The sequence below is a fragment of the Corvus hawaiiensis genome, chromosome 2, assembly GCF_020740725.1.
Source record: "Corvus hawaiiensis isolate bCorHaw1 chromosome 2, bCorHaw1.pri.cur, whole genome shotgun sequence".
Classification (NCBI taxonomy): Eukaryota; Metazoa; Chordata; class Aves; order Passeriformes; family Corvidae; genus Corvus; species Corvus hawaiiensis.
Genome location: NC_063214.1, coordinates 97,134,445 through 97,151,602, shown reverse-complemented (window position 1 = coordinate 97,151,602; position 17,158 = coordinate 97,134,445). Strand labels below are relative to the sequence as shown.

Here is a 17,158-nt window from a genome sequence, read left to right as displayed (position 1 = left end):
TCTAAAAGCAGCTGTGTCACAGAGCTCTCTATTTCTGCCTGGGTAATCCCCTGACTGCCAGCCACACTGAGGGAAGTGTGGAGGGGGAAGCAGGAGGTCAGATCCGATGCTGCAAGGGCTGCAGAGTCAGGTGTACCCAGCCCTGCCAAAGAGTGAGCAGGGCAGGAGCTGTTAGAGATGAGAAGAGTAAATGGACGTGGTTGGCAGTAAAGCTAAAATGCATCTGAATCATTGGACTCTTGAAGGGGCCAGCTCGGATGGGAGTGCGTGAGTGTGCAGTTCTTCCAGGCACAATGCTACAGTTTCCTTCTGGGGATAACTGCCAGTGCCTAGAGAGAGCAAGAAAAAGCTCTTCTTGGCTCTTGATGAGCCTGCTCAGTGTGGGATTTCCAGGTCAGAGGTTCTTTGCAACCTCCCTTGTATTCCCAGGAGAAGCCATTTACCCTTCCCATGGCTCAGTCCAGGGTTATTAGCAATATTTTATCTTCTGCTGGTACTCCCCCTAACAGAGCCTTTTAAGTTTTTTGTATCAGTATGGAGTCTGCATGTAGCAAGAGAGAAGCAGAAGGAAGGAAAACAAGCAGGTCCAAACCTAAACACCAGGGAAGACAGATGCAATTCTTCTCTCTCTACAAGTGAGAACATGAAGCTTGCTTGCTCTCACACACTCTTTCTTCTGTTTTCCTAGTATTCTCTGTGACTTCTGTCTTCAGTCAATCATCTTTGCTGCAAGGTTTTTTTTTTCTTTTTAAGAATTATAATTGGATAATTACAGATGCTGGGGGATATCTTTGTCAGAGGAACTCCTGGAGTTGATAGCCTCTATTTGATAAGACTGAGAGTTGCTGAACAGGGACTACTAAGGATAGACTTGTTTGTAACAGAAATCCTGTTTTATCAGCAACTGTTTTTACAAAATCCTATGCTAACATATGTATGTTTGTTCATCAAATATGCCATTTGATCTAACGTCCCCAAATCAGTTTCATTTTTGCACTTTCTCTGAATGTACTGGTGCTGGTTTTTCACTTGTAAAAGCCCTACATGTAGCAGAGCTTCCACTGATCCCTGTGTTGTGAATGACCTTGTGAGGTGGAGAAACAGGAGTCCCTCCCTCAGTGGAGTGATAAACACTGTGCAGATGGTGCATATGTTAATACTTTTGTTAAAATATTGTTATCTTTTGTTATCTATTGTGTCTTTCTACATTCGTTTCGAATTGTCATAAATATGGCAAAATACTTTTAAAATATTCCAATTCTATTGAGTAGCATATAAGCACAGAAGTCTGCATTTTTTTGCTTTGAGTCAGCCCTGATACTAGTTTAATACACTGAAGAACATAGATGAGTTCTGCTGTAAACTTCCTATATGCTTGTAAGTGAGTCACTTGGGTTAGACAAGGCATACTCTCTACTCAGTTCCTATGATTTCAGATAATTATTGATTTCCTGTTTTTTTCATACCCTCTGCTATAGTTTTCTCTACCCGTTTTCTACTCTATATAGTTAGACAAATTGTGTTTCAAAAAAGTATTATTTTTATAAATAAAACTACCTTTAAAGAAACCGTGAAACTTTTGATCAGAGCTTTTTCAGCTATTCTATTGAAGAGGGCTACCTATATGTATATAGTATATGTAATATTTATGTTGCTCAAATAACATAATACCGTGTAAGGTGGTATTATATATAAAGTGTTGTGTCCAGTACCTGAAAGGAGACTACAAAAAAAGCTGGAGAGAGACTTTTTACAAGGGCATTAAGTGATAGGAGAAGGGAAAAGGACTTCAAGCTGAAAGAGGGTTGGTTTAGATTTACCTTGAGGATGGTGAGGCACTGGAACCAGTTGTCCAGAGAAGCTGTAGATGCTGCATTTCTGGAAGTGTTCAAGGTCAGTTTGGATGGGGCTTGGAGCAACCTGGTCAAGTGGAAGGTGTCCCTGCGCACAGCAGGGGGGTTGGCACAGGATGCTTGAGAAGATCTTGAACGTCTTTTTCCACCCAGACCATTCTATGATATGCACACATGCCTGCAATCTAGTTCTTAAACTGCAGCTTTAAGAATGCATTGTTTCTTGGTAATTGATAGATAGTACAAAAATGTGTATGTTAAAAAATACTGAAGTCACCATGGACACAAATGGCTGCAAGATCAGCTTTTTTTCTATACTACCCTGATTTTATTATTCTCAGGATGAATTTTGTTTTGCAGAAGGGATGAAAATCATCATAGGAAGATGTCTACAAACCAGGGATAAACCAATATAGTAGATTTTGTTTTGTAATAGTTTTAAGCATTTACAAGAAACAGTAAAAAAGGTTGAGTGAAAAGAGTGAAATCAGAGTGGGTTAAAAGAGAGGTGGTAACTATTTAAAACAATCTGTAAGAAACTGAAATGTTGACAAAACTCAGTATGAAGTGCCTTTTCTTACAGCTTCAGGTTTTGATGTAAAGTGATTACTAAGAAACTCTCCTTTTTCTTAAGAAAAAATCTGCCTCTTAGGGTAGAAAGAGAAGCTTAAAACATGAGCCAAAATTCTGGCATGCAGATAGCAAATGAAAAGGTCAAAATACAGTGTCAAGAACAGTGTATTTTACATTTTTGAGTTTGTGTATCTGGCTGCAATGAAGATGTGTTGGATCTGAAAGCAAGATGTTGTCAGTAAAGAGGATGCAAGAATTGGTGAGATGGAGCCAGGGGCACAAGCGGGAATACTATGGATGGGCTCACAAGTGCAGAAATAGACCAGTGCTGCAGGTGCTACTGCAATTATAAATGGGAAGAAAATCTACTTGAATGATGCTGTTTTGACACCAGACTGATCTTACAGATTCTTGCACAGTGTTTCAGATGCATCTGTTGGCACCATGTGTTATTCTCTTGGATGAATCCATAACTACTACTGCTCCGTGTCTGATGTGTTACCTCCCATATGTAAAAAGCACCCAAGCTCTGGCCTCTAATTCTTTTGTAGCATTTGGTAAAGATCAGTTAAGCTGTCCCCAGCTTATATCTAAATATTGTGTAACTGTTTGGATAAACTTATGCCCTTCAAGTGAATTATAGTGGAAAAAAGGTAGTTAAATATAGGTAAACTGCTTTTCAAGAGTTTACAAAGAGCATGACTAGAAATTATCTGAAGAAGAGAGATGATGTTATTAACTCCGAGCACAGTAATCTGATGGATTTAATATCGTCATTTTTAATGACTTTGCTTTAAAAATTTTTGTTTGTTCCTGCCTAGTTACATTAGAGAAATTGCCTTGAATGCAGCAGTCATGAGATAAATATTGTTCTGAATGGCAGGCCCTCCATTGCTTCTCTAGGGAGTGATTATGTTGATTAAACATTACTTGCACATTTGTAGATACTGCTCTGAGCTACTGATGGCTTGGGTAGGGGCAGGTCTGTCTAGACATCTTAGTGTTCTTTCTTGCCTAAGCTGCAAAAATCGTTACTTCTCTGTTTAAGATGAATGGGCAGAATAAAGACATACTTTGTATGCATGAAAGTCAGAGTCTCGAAGTGCTAAAAGTCTATCAGATTGAAAATAAATTTTAAGAAGTAGTCTGTGTTAAAAAAGCATCCATTTTAGGAAACACTTCTCAGCCATAAAAGTGATCTGTTCCCATATTATTTGCTTTTATTCAGCTAAGAGAGTTGCTGATCAAAGGTGGAGCTGTGGAAAGACCACAGCTTGGCAGGGAAGGCAGTGAACTAAGGATGGAATGCGAGGAGGATTGGGTACTAAGGGTAAAGGTGAACAACCTTTTTATGGATTGTTGTTTTAATTTATTTACCTGCTTCTTTAATCAGATATTTTAAATATCTAGTCCAACAATAATATGCTATTACCAGACATTTAGTCAAATAACCCTCTAGGAGATTTAAAGTGGAAGTTATTACATAAGAGATCACGTGATTTGGGGGCTTGTGTAAATCACTGAACTTTTACGGTCAAAACCCCTTTACCATGGAAAAAATACTATTTCTATCAAATTTCTATCAAAAATACTATTTCTATCAAAAGAGCTAAACAGAAAAATGTAAACAAATGTTTTTCACTGAAACCTCTATTGATTTTTCTTTGCAGCAGGCAGAGATTCTTAGAAAATAAATGGATAAAATTAGAAAACAAAGATAACTTACCTGATAAAGTTAATGATGAAAATACGCAATAATTGTTATCAAATAGAATCTATATGTTCATCTATCATAATAGCAGTTTTGAATGATCAGCATTGTGCAAGGAAAAATAATCAAGTCTAACTTGTTCTCTTTTAAAATTCCAAGTAGCTGTAGGATAATGGGTAGTGCATGCTACATTCCTGTCTGATGAAAAGTGTTCTAATTGCAAGACTAGAACACTTGATTTTCTAGCTGTTGCATGTCTGCCTGCCTGAGTTTTGGCTTGCTCACAGGTGATTTAATACTGAACTAGCTATTATGTAGGATAAGTGGTAACTTAGGGCATATTTAGGTTATATACTGATTTTTGGCACACGATAGAAGAAGAATATTTCATTCCTATGTCTTACACATGTTCAGGCTTTAACTCCCAAGAGGTAAAAAGACTGCTCTATATAATAGGGTTTCACGTACATTTAAGGCATATTTCTCAGGGATATTTTTTGTCTTCAGATGTAATAGAAGTGCTCTCCTTCTGGAGCTCTATCTGTCTTTGCCTTCAGGGCCAAATTCAGAAGATGTCTAGCTCATGGAATTATTTGGTTATCAGCAAGTGTAAGTACAATCTGCCAAGAGGAGACAAGGCACATTTGTAACAGAGCAAATAAATTAGGATAAGCTTCTTAGCCCATCTCGTTTGAAATGAAAGTTTTATTGGAGTTGTCATTTTATTACATGTCAAAGGATAATTTGGATAATAAGATGAAGCAGTGTTAGTTTTCTGAAGCCATTTTTCAAACCTTTTCACACCATTTTAGCTGACATTTTTTACATGTGTTCCAATAAGCAATCCTTGCAATGTTTTTCTGGAGCTACAGAATGAGCTGTGTAAAGAGAGTGTAGTTGAACCTGCTGCAGAGCAGAGGAGGGGGACTAGATGATGTTAAGGTCCATTATCACTTTTACATGACTTTTTAAATTTGAAGTTTTTGCGTTTTCTGTTTGCAGCTTTATGTACTGTTTCTCATGTCATTTTATAACACTTGTGATAATTTGTGATAATTAGTACAGAAATATGCAGCCACTTACTCTTACTCACCACTGTAGTTTATCTTGAGGAGTATTTTTGTGTCCCAGCCAAGGAACAGAAGAGGGGCCAACAACTTTTATTTGGTTGTCTTGCTATTACTGTGTATTTAGCTCTGAGTGCCACCTATCTCAAGTCATGAATACAACATGAAAGTGAATTAAAAGTGGTCTTTGAAATTACTAAAATGCTTTTAATAAATTTTAAATTTAAATAAATTTTAAAATGCTTTAAATAAACTATTCCATAACTAACTAACTCTGGACACTAACTCTGGACAAGCATTGTTGCTAGTTAAAAATTATTGCAGTCCCTAGTAGAAAGATTATCACAGGTCAGAACAATGATGCTATTCTGAGAATACATGCTTGTCAATTAAGGTTCAAATTCAGTAAATTATTAAACTAAGTAACCAAAACACGCCTGCTTCTTGTTTAGTTTAATCTTGAAATGTTAGTTATAAAATTGAGTGTGAATAATATTTCCTTCACAAACGCTCATAATCTGTGCATTTGTTTTCAGTACACGTTTTGGAACTTTATACCAAAAAATTTGTTTGAGCAATTCAGAAGAATAGCTAACTTCTATTTTCTCATCATTTTCCTTGTTCAGGTAAGCTACTCCCATTTTCCAGTAAGTTCTGCGCTCTTTCTAAAACAGGGAGAAGTTGAAAAAGATTTTAAAACTTAACTGGTTTTGATGACCATGGATGTAAATGGTTGAGCATAGAAAGCCTTTTACACGGGTGATGTGACAAAAAGGTGTTTCATTTAATTTCCAGGTTGTAAATGTGAACTTAATCTGAAGAGAATTTGACAGCATCTCTAGTTGGATGGCAAAACATGTCTTGATAAAATTGAAAATAATGCCTGTCATTTTTATTTTGTAATAAGCATCCACATCAGTAAAACTGTTACTTTAAATTCTGTTGATGATAAGGTTTTGTTAGTTTTGCAAAAATATGATATTTATAACAAAATAATGTCTTGGCAGCAATTTTCCAACTGTACTGTCATCAAAGCCTGTGAGAAACTGAAATAATAGGTACTGATACAATGCTTGCTTAGAGAGGTACATAAATACTTGTTTTTTAAATGAGTTCCATGAATAACTAGTGTGCTGCTTTTTAGGTGTCTTAATTCTGAACCTTTCACAATCACTTATTGTGTTAAATAGTAAAAATCTTACTAAGTGAGAAGCAGTATTACTTTGCAGACCAGATTCTGTAGAAAAAAAAGCAGATTCCCAGGACAACTTAGATTTTGTCATTTGCACTCCCTCTATGAACTCTGCCTCTCTGTTTATATTTGCAGAAGCCCCAGCTCAGTATTTCAGAATTTACTCTTTGCATGCATAAGAACAGCTCCATTGTATAGCATGTAAAGCCAGTGCCATGCTAATTTCTAATGGTGCTCCATAATTTTGCTTCCAAAGCTGCAGCTTTCCAGTCTAATACTTCCTTAAAGTCTTGCAAGCAAATATTTTTACAAGGCATTAACATCTGAATGTTAATGTGATCTAACTACAGTGTTGTATCTTCTTACAGCATCCAATTTTCAAATTTTTGTCAGTATAGCACACATTCTGAAAGTTGTACTGAAGTACTGTTCTTTTCAATTAAAATTCTGTGATGCCTTGTAACATATTGGTGAAATTACTTGAAAGATCTTACTTGAAAGATTGACTGCTTACATTCACAAAAATATAACCAGAAAATATTTTTTCTTTTTGTTGCAGTTAATTATTGATACACCTACTAGTCCAGTTACAAGTGGACTTCCACTTTTGTTTGTCATCACTGTCACAGCTATCAAACAGGTGAGTAATTTAGTGAGCAGAAGTAAAACTAAAGAGAGCATTTGAGTCAGTTTGGGTCTGCTGTCCAAGCAATGCCCTCTCCCAGCCTCTTGCCCGCCTCCACCCTGCTGGTCTGGTGTGGGAGAAGGTTGAACAGAATGCCTTGATGCTGACACTCTTCAGTCATAGCCAAAATGCTGGGGTGTAAGCAAGACTGGTTTAGTCCCAAGTACAAAGCACAGCAGCACAGGACTGCTGTGCAGAAAGCCAACTCCACCCCAGATAGACCCAAACCAGGATAATTTCGATTGTCCCTTAATAGATAGCTTAATAGATAACTTACTACCTTCACAGTCTTTATGCTAAATGCAGACTTTTCCTTCATGAGTCTTCAAAGAAGCCATGGAGAGTTGTGTTTCTCTTTCTTTACAGTGGTAACTATTCATCACTGAGTATATTCTATTGTTAAATTCACTTCTTGTTGAGTAGAAGTTGTGATACGTGCAAGAGCTAGTATTTTAGTGTGGCTTTCCCAGTCTTAAGATTTTAAATGTTACACTTTAACGTCTTACTGTTAGCATTGACCAACCAAAGCCTGGGTTATGATGTGCTGTGCCTGGTACTGCAGTTCTGTGTATTTCCTTGATTTTTTCTCTCAATGACTTGGGTAGATTTTGGGACCAGCTCGAGGAGCTGTACCAACCCCTGGAAGTGTATTACAGCAAAGTCATAAAGTCTGTCTGAGTTCCCAGATTATTTTTGAGACCATCCAAAGTAGTGATACTTTTGTTCTGCACTGAATTTTCAAATGTGCTCAAAAGAGTTAGATGTAAAAATGCTATGTAAAAATACCACTACAAGTGGTATTTTCCATCTCTTAACCACTGATGACTTTGTCAGTCCCAATCTTTGTCATATGGCAGGACCTTTTCAATGGAAAGTTGCAATTCCCTATCCTTTAGTTTGTCTGCTTGTATAAAACACAAATTCATGGGGTAATTGAGCACGAAAAATAGGGTACTCTGCAAAGTCTCTTGAAACAAAATTCTTCACAACTATATATTGTATATAGGGTTAAAAGGTTTGGCTTAACTGTACGACAGTCATCAAATATGACAACCTTTTGTCATGTCATCTCTTTATCATCTTGCAGGATAAAGTCCCATTCTTCCAAAATATATTTTCTACACTTCTTCCTTCTAGTCAACTGCTTTTATAAGTACTGTGCACTTACTGGAGTCAACAGAGCATAAGCAAGAGATGATCACTTAAATACCAGAAACTCTTCTATGCTTTCTAAACCCCTATTCATCCAAATGTCTTCATTAAAATACATGGTTTTGTTTGACTAATTGTAACCATGAATGCTCTTTTTCATAGATATCCAGCACGACTTTAGTACTGACATGTATCACAATTTCATTTGTTCTAGTGAGAATATTTTTTTCCTTTACGGTGATCAATGATAATTCTTAAAATTTTTCTTGCAAGCTAGAGCTATTCTGTGTCTTTATAGCCAAATGTGCATCACTGCATCATTCCATTTCACTGTTTTCTAGGGTTATGAAGATTGGCTGCGACATAAAGCTGACAATGCAATAAATCAGTGCCCTGTTCATTTCATTCAGCACGGTAAACTGGTTAGAAAGCAAAGCCGAAAATTAAGAGTAAGTAACTTGACAGATTTTGTGAGTCAGACTTTACTTCACCCTTCTTGTACACTTCGCACATAAAACAAGTTATACAGAAATGTAGTGTGATGATGTAGCATTTGTTGCATGTAATGGAGATTAGACCCACAGTATACTAATTTTTAGTTTTATGCCTCTGAATAAAATATTTTTATAAAATTAAACTCCTAGTGAGTTAAACTGTCTAATGAGATTAGATAAATCTCATTTATTATGATGCCTTTTCCTGGTCTTAAAATCAAGAGTCAAACATGCTTAGAAGGGGAAAAGGGATTTTACCTTGGTATTTATTTTAAGGATCCTTAGGTGCACACATCCAGGTCAAATGCACCGGAATGCACCCTGCAAATTCCACCCATAAGATCTGGTGTCACATTATAGGTTTTACTAATTAGCATATCTATCAGAAATTCCCCAATGAGAGGCTTGAATGAGCCCTCCTCCCCAAGGAGCCTTCCCTTGGATGGTTCTATCTTGGTTTACAGAATGTGTTCTGGAGAGGACTTTGGGATCTGGGGCACACTATCCTCTACCTATGAAGCTTCTAAAATGTTTAGTCTCTCAGCTTGACAAACAAGTCCAAGAATGTAGGCAAAAAGCACTAAGAATACAGAAGTTGTAAAAAAGGTGTAACAGGGGTATAAAAGAAAAGGCAAAAAATCTTCATGGCATCATTATCATAATTCTGAAATTTTATTTTTAGATGTTACTATTGCTGATTTTTATCAGGCTGTTTTGCTTAACTAGAATTAACTAACTCCTTCCATAAATGCTACTTTCGTTTTGAATTCTTTAACTTGGAATTTCTGTCACGAGTTATCCTTTCTCTATTTTCTGTCTACTGTCATTATCACAGAGTCATAGGATGCTTTGGGTTGGAAAGGACCTTAAAGATCATCTAGTTCTAATCCCTATGCCGTGGGCAGGGACACCTTGCAATAGACCAGGTTGTTCAGAGCCTTATTCAACCTGGCCTTGAACACTTTCAGAGATGGGGTATAACTACTATTTTGCACATTATTAATTTATTTAAGCCTGATTGTGACAGTCAGTGCTATGTATACAGATGCATGCATATGTACAGATGCAATGCATTCTAAATATTTTCTCAAAACCCATCAAATCACAATCTCTTCATTGACCTTGTGAAAGCTGCATCATTTCCTTCTTGATATATTTTCAGAAATTAATCTTTGCTGCTTGTTTTTTTTTCTTTTATGAGCAGATTAACTTTTTAACATTATTTTCTTTAGAACTCAGAAAATTTGATAGATTTTTTTTTTAAATTTTCTTATTTCCAATATGTCTTTTTATGCTCTGCGGGTTTTGGGCATAAGTGCATCAACAGTGTTCACAGCCTTTCTGCTGTGACCTTCCATTTGAGTGTGATAGTTTCTGCCTAGGGCTTCCTGGTAATAAAAAAATTTAGGGCATCACATGCTTGAGAATTCCAGGTGTGTACCTAACCAGTTAAATATTCCAAACAAAAATAGTCAAGTACCATGCAACTGGATTTTGAATTTTAGTGGTTAATCTGTTGCCCATATTTTCTTAATTTCTCCCCTATTTGTTGCTTTTCAGAGTGTGTACATTGGGTGACTAAATTATAGGAGAGACAGACCTTGAAAATACTTTCATGGAAAGGGATATCTATGTGTATTTGTAAATGGGTGAAATTCTCAGCTCTATATTACATGAGAAAACAGGCTAGGTTGTATAGAGGTCTGCAGCTAAAGCCTGGGGGCATTCAACTAAAGAAGGAAGAATTGCTGAAAGTTGGAGTTCTTTTTCACACAATCAGAGAATGGTTGAGGTTGGCAGGCATCTCTGGAGGTTTCCTGATCCAACCCCCAGCTCCAGCAGGGCCACCAAGAGCTGTTTGCTCAGGACTCTATCTAGAAAGGTTTTAAGTTTCTCCAAGGAGGGAGACTCCACTACCCACCTTGGGCAACTGTTGCAGTGCTCAGTCACCCACAGGATGAAAACAAGGTGAACCCTCCCATGTTGCGGGTTGTGCCCACTGCCTCAGGCCCTTTTACTGGGCACCGTCAGAAAGAACCTGTCCCTGTCCCCTTTGCATCCTTAGCTGCCATAGTGGCAGATGTTGGAACATCTTTTAAATTTTAATAAGGTGCTATGCGCTAGTACTTTTATTTGTTTTAGGATGAGGAAAATGAGAATTTCTTACCTGATTGTTGCAGGTATGCTTAGAGTTTGCATTCTCCTGTGCCATGTGTACAATCTGCAATTTTTCATTGCTATTGGTTAAGGAAAAAAAGCCTCTTTCATATCTACAATTAGACAAATCTCATTTATTATCTTAATTCTAAAAATTTATTTTTAGATGTTACTATTGCTGATTTTTATCAGACTGTTTTGCTTAACTGGAATTAACTGACTCCTGCCAACTGCTAAGGATAGTGGAATTTTGTTTTATAAGCATATAACAAGAACAATGATTAAGCTGATTCTTATTATAATAAATTATGACATAAAAGTATATTCAACAGATGTTGACCTACATGAACAATTGCAAAAATTGCATATTTTTGATGGGATTTTTATTAAAACCCTGATATTCTTAGAATATAGAGTATGGCTTTGCTGCTTGTTTAACCTCCAGAAATGTAGAAAAAGCCATTTTTCTTGAATGATTTGCAAGAATATTTTGAATTTGTAATTGGCTGGCTGTTCTATTGTGGCATTCTAATGTGCTGTAAAATATTGCCTATGTTTTCATGAATAAAAATTAGTTTGCTTACCTTTAAAATAGGGTAAATGGATAAAAATAGGATGGACTTCTAGTCACAATTCTGCTAAATTATGCTAAAAATGTATCCTGTTTTCATCAGCAGACTTGGAATTGTTGGCTTTTTCACCTACTTGTAATATTTGGATCTAGATGCTTATCCTCATGAGCCAGTGAGAGCAGCTCACATCTCCTGGTGGTTTTGAAACAGTTTTATTTAGTCTTAAGGATAATATCTTCCATCTCTCAAATAATGTTGCAAAACTTAATAAGACAGTACTTGCCAGATGGTTATCCTGAGAGGAAAGCCGTAAACAGTAGATCTCTATCATTCTGCAAGGTATAATTCAGTTTTCCAGAGATATTTCTGTAGTTCTTTACTCTTGTGGTAAAATCCTGGTGTAAATAGAAATTGTTGAATTTTCAAAATATTTGTGTTAATCTAGATTTTAGTTTTGAAATCTGAAATTTGGGCTGCTACATAAATGCATTTTATTTTCTTGTGTTTTTTCCTTAGGTTGGAGATATTGTAATGGTAAAAGAAGATGAAAAATTCCCATGTGATTTAATATTCCTATCAAGTAGTAGAGGAGATGGAACATGTTTTGTTACAACAACTAGTTTGGATGGTGAATCCAGTCACAAAGTAATTAAATGTTCTATACATTTTTTTTTTTTTAAGGCAAAGTTTGCTTTTAATTGTTGATACAGATCACAATATGGCTTCATGCTTAGATGTGTGAGCAGGTACACTAATTTGTGTGATTTATGTTTCTACCATCTGACTTCATTTCTCTAAAAGTAATACTATTTTATGAAAAATTTTAAGACATTTATTTGTGATTTTGTCTGTGTCCAGTATAGGCATGCAGATTGCAGTGATAATACACTAATCTTTTGTACTTAAATGCTTTCATGGTGACCTGCTTTACGAATACACTGAAAGGTACTTGCACGAAACTGTAGAATCATTTAAAAAAGTGATTGGAAAAGACCATGTAAGAAGATGCCCAGCTAGGAGCATTTTGAGGTGCATCTTATTTGAATTATGAGCTCTTACATAAAAGTTAGTAAATTTCAGGCTGAACTGAAGTATATGTACAGATTAATGTCTTGTGTATCTGTCCTTTTTTATTTTATTTAAATGTTTTTATTTATTCCAGACTTACTATGCTGTTCAAGACACAAAGGCATTTCGCAATGAGCAAGAAATCGATGCACTACATGCTACCATTGAATGTGAACAACCTCAGCCTGACCTTTATAAGTAAGAAAATGATCCTTACCTGTTCAATTTAAGGTACCCTAGCAATAAATCATAAAAATATCCTAATGAAAAGATACTGGCTGCATCTCTCTGGTTAGAGCGAGCCCCACAGTGAGCTTGAAGTCAAGTAGGTCTTCCATCTATACTCCTTTTCTGCAGGTAGTTCCCTAGATGTGCTCTGGGGTAGTGATCTCCAAAGGGGGATGGCACAAAGCAGTCCACTGAGGAATGTGACAAAAATTTTAGAACTTCAGTTTCCTTATTTTTAATATAAAAATAAGAAAGAAATTAAGCTTTACTAATACTTAGTATACTTCTTGATATTGGCACCCATACTCTCTCTCTGTATGTCACATACAGTTTGTGAGGTTCTCCAGAGGAAGAGGGTGTTCCACAATATGGAGAAGTTGCCTTTGGCACTCACTCCTTTGCTTTCAGCAAAGTATTGCGAAGTGTTGCCATTTATGTGTACCCAGTTAAATGGATTTGCAGATTATATTATCTAGTTTTAACTGAAGAAAGACTCACAAAATACTGAAGTGGCTTAAAAGGATTCTTGCAAAGAAATTGCAGATTGAAGGTAATAGTAACATTCTAGCGCAAATGAACAATAAGTAAATGGCAAGCACTTATGCTCCTGGTAGAGAAATTCATCAGTCATATTACAAAGTAAAGCCACTGTCAATCTAATCAGATCTGACAGGACGTTAGCCAGAAAAAATTTAAATTGACAAGACTCTTTTAAATACAGATTTACATCTGCTGTTGTTAACGACAAACCTCACACCACAGGCTTTGAAATACTAACTAATGACAGCATGAAGCCATCACGATTAGCAAAACACTTTAATGCAGAACATGAAGAAAAATGTCTAAAGTTGTATAAAGTCTTACAGTACTCAATATTTTACAAAAGAACTGTACACAATTCCACTAAACCTAATGATAAATCTTGAGAAGCTTCTTTTGAGGTTTCTGTCTTAATAGTAATACAAGAAGTCCTATGCCATTGAGAACAATTGTTTTTTCTGCCACAGTAAAAAATAGCTGAAATAAGACACAGGAAACAATGTGATGTCAAGCTAAAATGCACTCTTTTGACAGCAAATACTGTTGGAAGATGCAGAAAAAACATTGCTTATTTCTGAGGTTTGAAGGCATCTCTTTTCCCCAATCTTAGTGATTAAGAAGTTGGTTTAGAAATCTGCGTGAGAACAGGTTCTTTAGAATATTGAGTCCATCACTCGTTTGATCCTTTCTTTAAATACTTGGCTCTCAAAGTGAATGGCTGGAAGTTGAAACTCATTACAGATGGTGAAATTCTTTGGGACAGCTGTTGACTCACAAATAGTGAAAATGCTTATTGGTAGTCAGCTTGCATCTCTGCTGATTTTTTACTTGAAACTTTGCCTCTCAACAAAACACAGTGGTGAATCTTTTTTCCAAAGGCACGTGGTTATTTTGTATCATGCTGCATCATAACCAACTGTACATTATTGTCTTCAGATGTGGCCCTACCATGTTGTATATTCTCTAAGCAGACAGGTTTCCACTCCTCTGAGCCTCAGAGGTTCCCTTTTGGGGTAACAGGCCCACCAGCTCCCCACAGTTTCCTCTACCATTGAAAACACTAATGTCCACCTTAATCCCCTTTGCATTAGCATATCCACTTGGACAGAAGTATTGCAAATACAGGGTACTCAGCCTGGCTGAAATGAAGTCAGTTCTCTTCATAGCAGCCAGTGTGGTGTAGTGTTGTTCCTCTGAGACTAAAACAGTGTTAATTGCACACCATGGTTTTAGATATTGTTGCCAAATTTTTACACAGTGTCAAACTTCTTGTTCCTCATTTTGCCCCTCCAGCAAATAGGCTGGAGGTGGGCAAGAGGCTGAGGATGGACACAGCCAGAATGGCTGACCTCAGTTGACTAGGGGGATGTTCTGTGCCTTATAGTGTCATGCTCAGCAATAAAACCAGAGGGCAGTCGTCCAAAGCAGCTGTTGCTTGGAGACTGGCTGGACATCCTCAGGCTCATGGGAGGTGGTGAGTGGTTGCCTTTGTGTCACTTGGTTTTTTCCCTTCATGTATTGAATTGTTAAGATCTTGCTTTTGTTCTTCCAGTGCTCTTTCCTATCCTGCTGGGGAGGGAACGAGCGAGAGGCTGATGGGTGCTTAGCTGCTATCCAGGGTCAAGCCACCACATACAGATAAAATGTACTTACAGATATTCAGAAGGAGAATTACTTACTAGCTCTATGCTTCGGTTTGCTTTGGTTTTAATTCAGTTGTGGGCTTTAGATGTTGTAAAAGATAGTAATTACGCTGACTTATCTTAGGCAGTTTACGGAATAAGACTTATTTCTTGCTCATGGATCCACTTAGAAGATTTATCCCTAAATTTATAATTTCTTACATCTCTTTATATGCAAAATTTATATCAAGTTACCATTCTTTGTATTTTTGTATTTACATGTTTTAAGTATGTATCTATATGTATCTCTTATGTTCATGTTCATGTTCTGGATAATTGGAGCCTGTTCAGTTGGGAAATGTTCTCTGTGATAAGTACTTCCTAGAAAATATTTCTCAAATAATCTATTAGCAGTACTGTTAAACTACTTGTGTATTTCCCTTTCAGATTTGTTGGTCGAATAAATGTTTACCATGATAGGAATGAGCCTATTGCAAGGTGGGGAAATCTGGAGTTTCTACACATTTAAACAGTTCACAGTTGAATAAGCATCAATAATGAGAATTACCTTTGGTTCACCAACATTGTGCTGCTTTATCTTAGTGCAAGAATATTTTTCTCGTAGAAGACTCCAGACTGTTATTTCATAAATAATAAATATTTCATCTTCTAATCATATTTCTCTTCTTTAGTATATTAATGTCTTTATTCAACTTCCATTGATGTTGATAGGATTTTGACAGCACTTGTACAATACTGCCCCATTAGTGTGAGATCTTGGTAGTGCACTAAACAATATGAATAGTATCACTTGTGTATTTCATTTTTCTTCTTAGATTCTGAAGGGCTTGAACATGTCAAATGATCGTCTTTAATTTTACTAAATGTGTTTGTACTTCTGTCTAAAATGTCCGTAGTGCTGTGTGTTCAAGGAAGGCAACATCCAACTTGCTGTACTCGAAATTGTTCTGATCCTTGTCACAAAGAGGGAAAGCAGTAGGAGGGAAAGCTGCTTGCTGGGGTGATAGCCTAGATCCCAGCATGTGGAGAGTTACTTAGTGCTGGCTAAGTGCCTTCCTAACCTCCTCAGCGTGTCTGTACACTGTTATTTTCTGTCACAATCTGCTATGGAAACTGTCGATTGATCTGGGTCATTCATGTTCCACTAGTTTCTTGGAAAAAGATTCAGGTTTTACATCAGAATTGTGGCCCTGTTTGTTTGGAGTTTCTTGATTTTTTGGGAGTTTCATACCACAGGTGCACTTTGAATGACGTTTGAAAACACTGAATATACTTTTTGTTTTGTTTTGTTCTGTTTTATTGCTGTATAGATAGAATCTGACAATTCTGCATGCTGTCTGTCTTGTAAAGTAGTCCTTGGTTTTGAACTCATATGATGATTAATGTACATACCATGTTCCAAAATATTATTTAAACTTCACTGAGGTCCTTACATTAATTCCATACTCTTCAATAAATTATTTTACCTATATTTGTTGGCATTTTTTGAAATGTTTACAGCAAGTATCAAAAATATCTTGTATGCCATTTATACTTAAAATGGAAGAGTGTATTGTCCTTAAGTAGTTCTAACATAGAGGATACTGTAGTTCATATAAGCCTAAAAAATACTAGAATTAGTGCTTTTAAAAACAAGTACTGTGCAATTAAGGTGTTGAGTCTTTGTTTGGGTACCTACATTTGTGGCATTGAGGTGCATTGGTTTAAGACTTGAATTATGAAATTTTGAGTTTAATTTTAGACATCTATTTATCTATTTTTAATTTTCCCTTTAAAATTTTAAATATTCCTTGTAAGTTTGTTAAAATAAAAGTAATTTCCTGTTTTATGTGACTTCCACTAAGGTCTGATGTTTTCCTCTAAATGTTAACATTTTGTAATACTTACATTTTGCAGGCCATTAGGATCTGAAAATCTGCTTCTTAGAGGAGCCACTTTAAAAAACACAGAAAAAATCTTTGGTAAATATTTCTATTGACTATTTTAATGGACCCTGAAATAATAAGCAAACACCAAACAAGGTTACAAGCCTACAGTTACTACTGGGCTTATGATTTCTATTGAGTCACTTGTTTTACAACTTTTTGATAATATTTAATGTTGTTACATAGAAACACTTCAGCAATTGGAAACTGTGACTGGAATGGGATGTAAATGCTGCTTAAAATTTCTCTCTTAGTACCAAGATAATAGAGCCATTTCTAATTTTGGGCTATCATCCAA

The 17,158-nt window shown here is 36.2% G+C and overlaps 1 protein-coding gene across 9 annotated transcripts in view; it reads left to right on the top strand.

The window, feature by feature from the left end:
- The window catches only part of ATP11A (ATPase phospholipid transporting 11A), a 121,550-nt gene that overhangs the window by 65,014 nt on the left and 39,378 nt on the right, over nt 1–17,158 (top strand). For all 9 annotated transcript variants that reach the window (XR_007208132.1, XM_048327930.1, XM_048327920.1 and 6 more), the window contains exons 3-9: nt 5,741–5,830; nt 6,956–7,036; nt 8,575–8,682; nt 11,973–12,101; nt 12,619–12,722; nt 15,362–15,412; nt 16,832–16,896. Coding sequence is in view for 8 of the 9 variants with exons in the window: in XM_048327930.1 (XP_048183887.1) it covers nt 5,741–5,830; nt 6,956–7,036; nt 8,575–8,682; nt 11,973–12,101; nt 12,619–12,722; nt 15,362–15,412; nt 16,832–16,896 (628 nt within the window). In the remaining variant the exon portion in view is untranslated. The remainder of the gene's footprint in view (nt 1–5,740; nt 5,831–6,955; nt 7,037–8,574; nt 8,683–11,972; nt 12,102–12,618; nt 12,723–15,361; nt 15,413–16,831; nt 16,897–17,158) is intronic.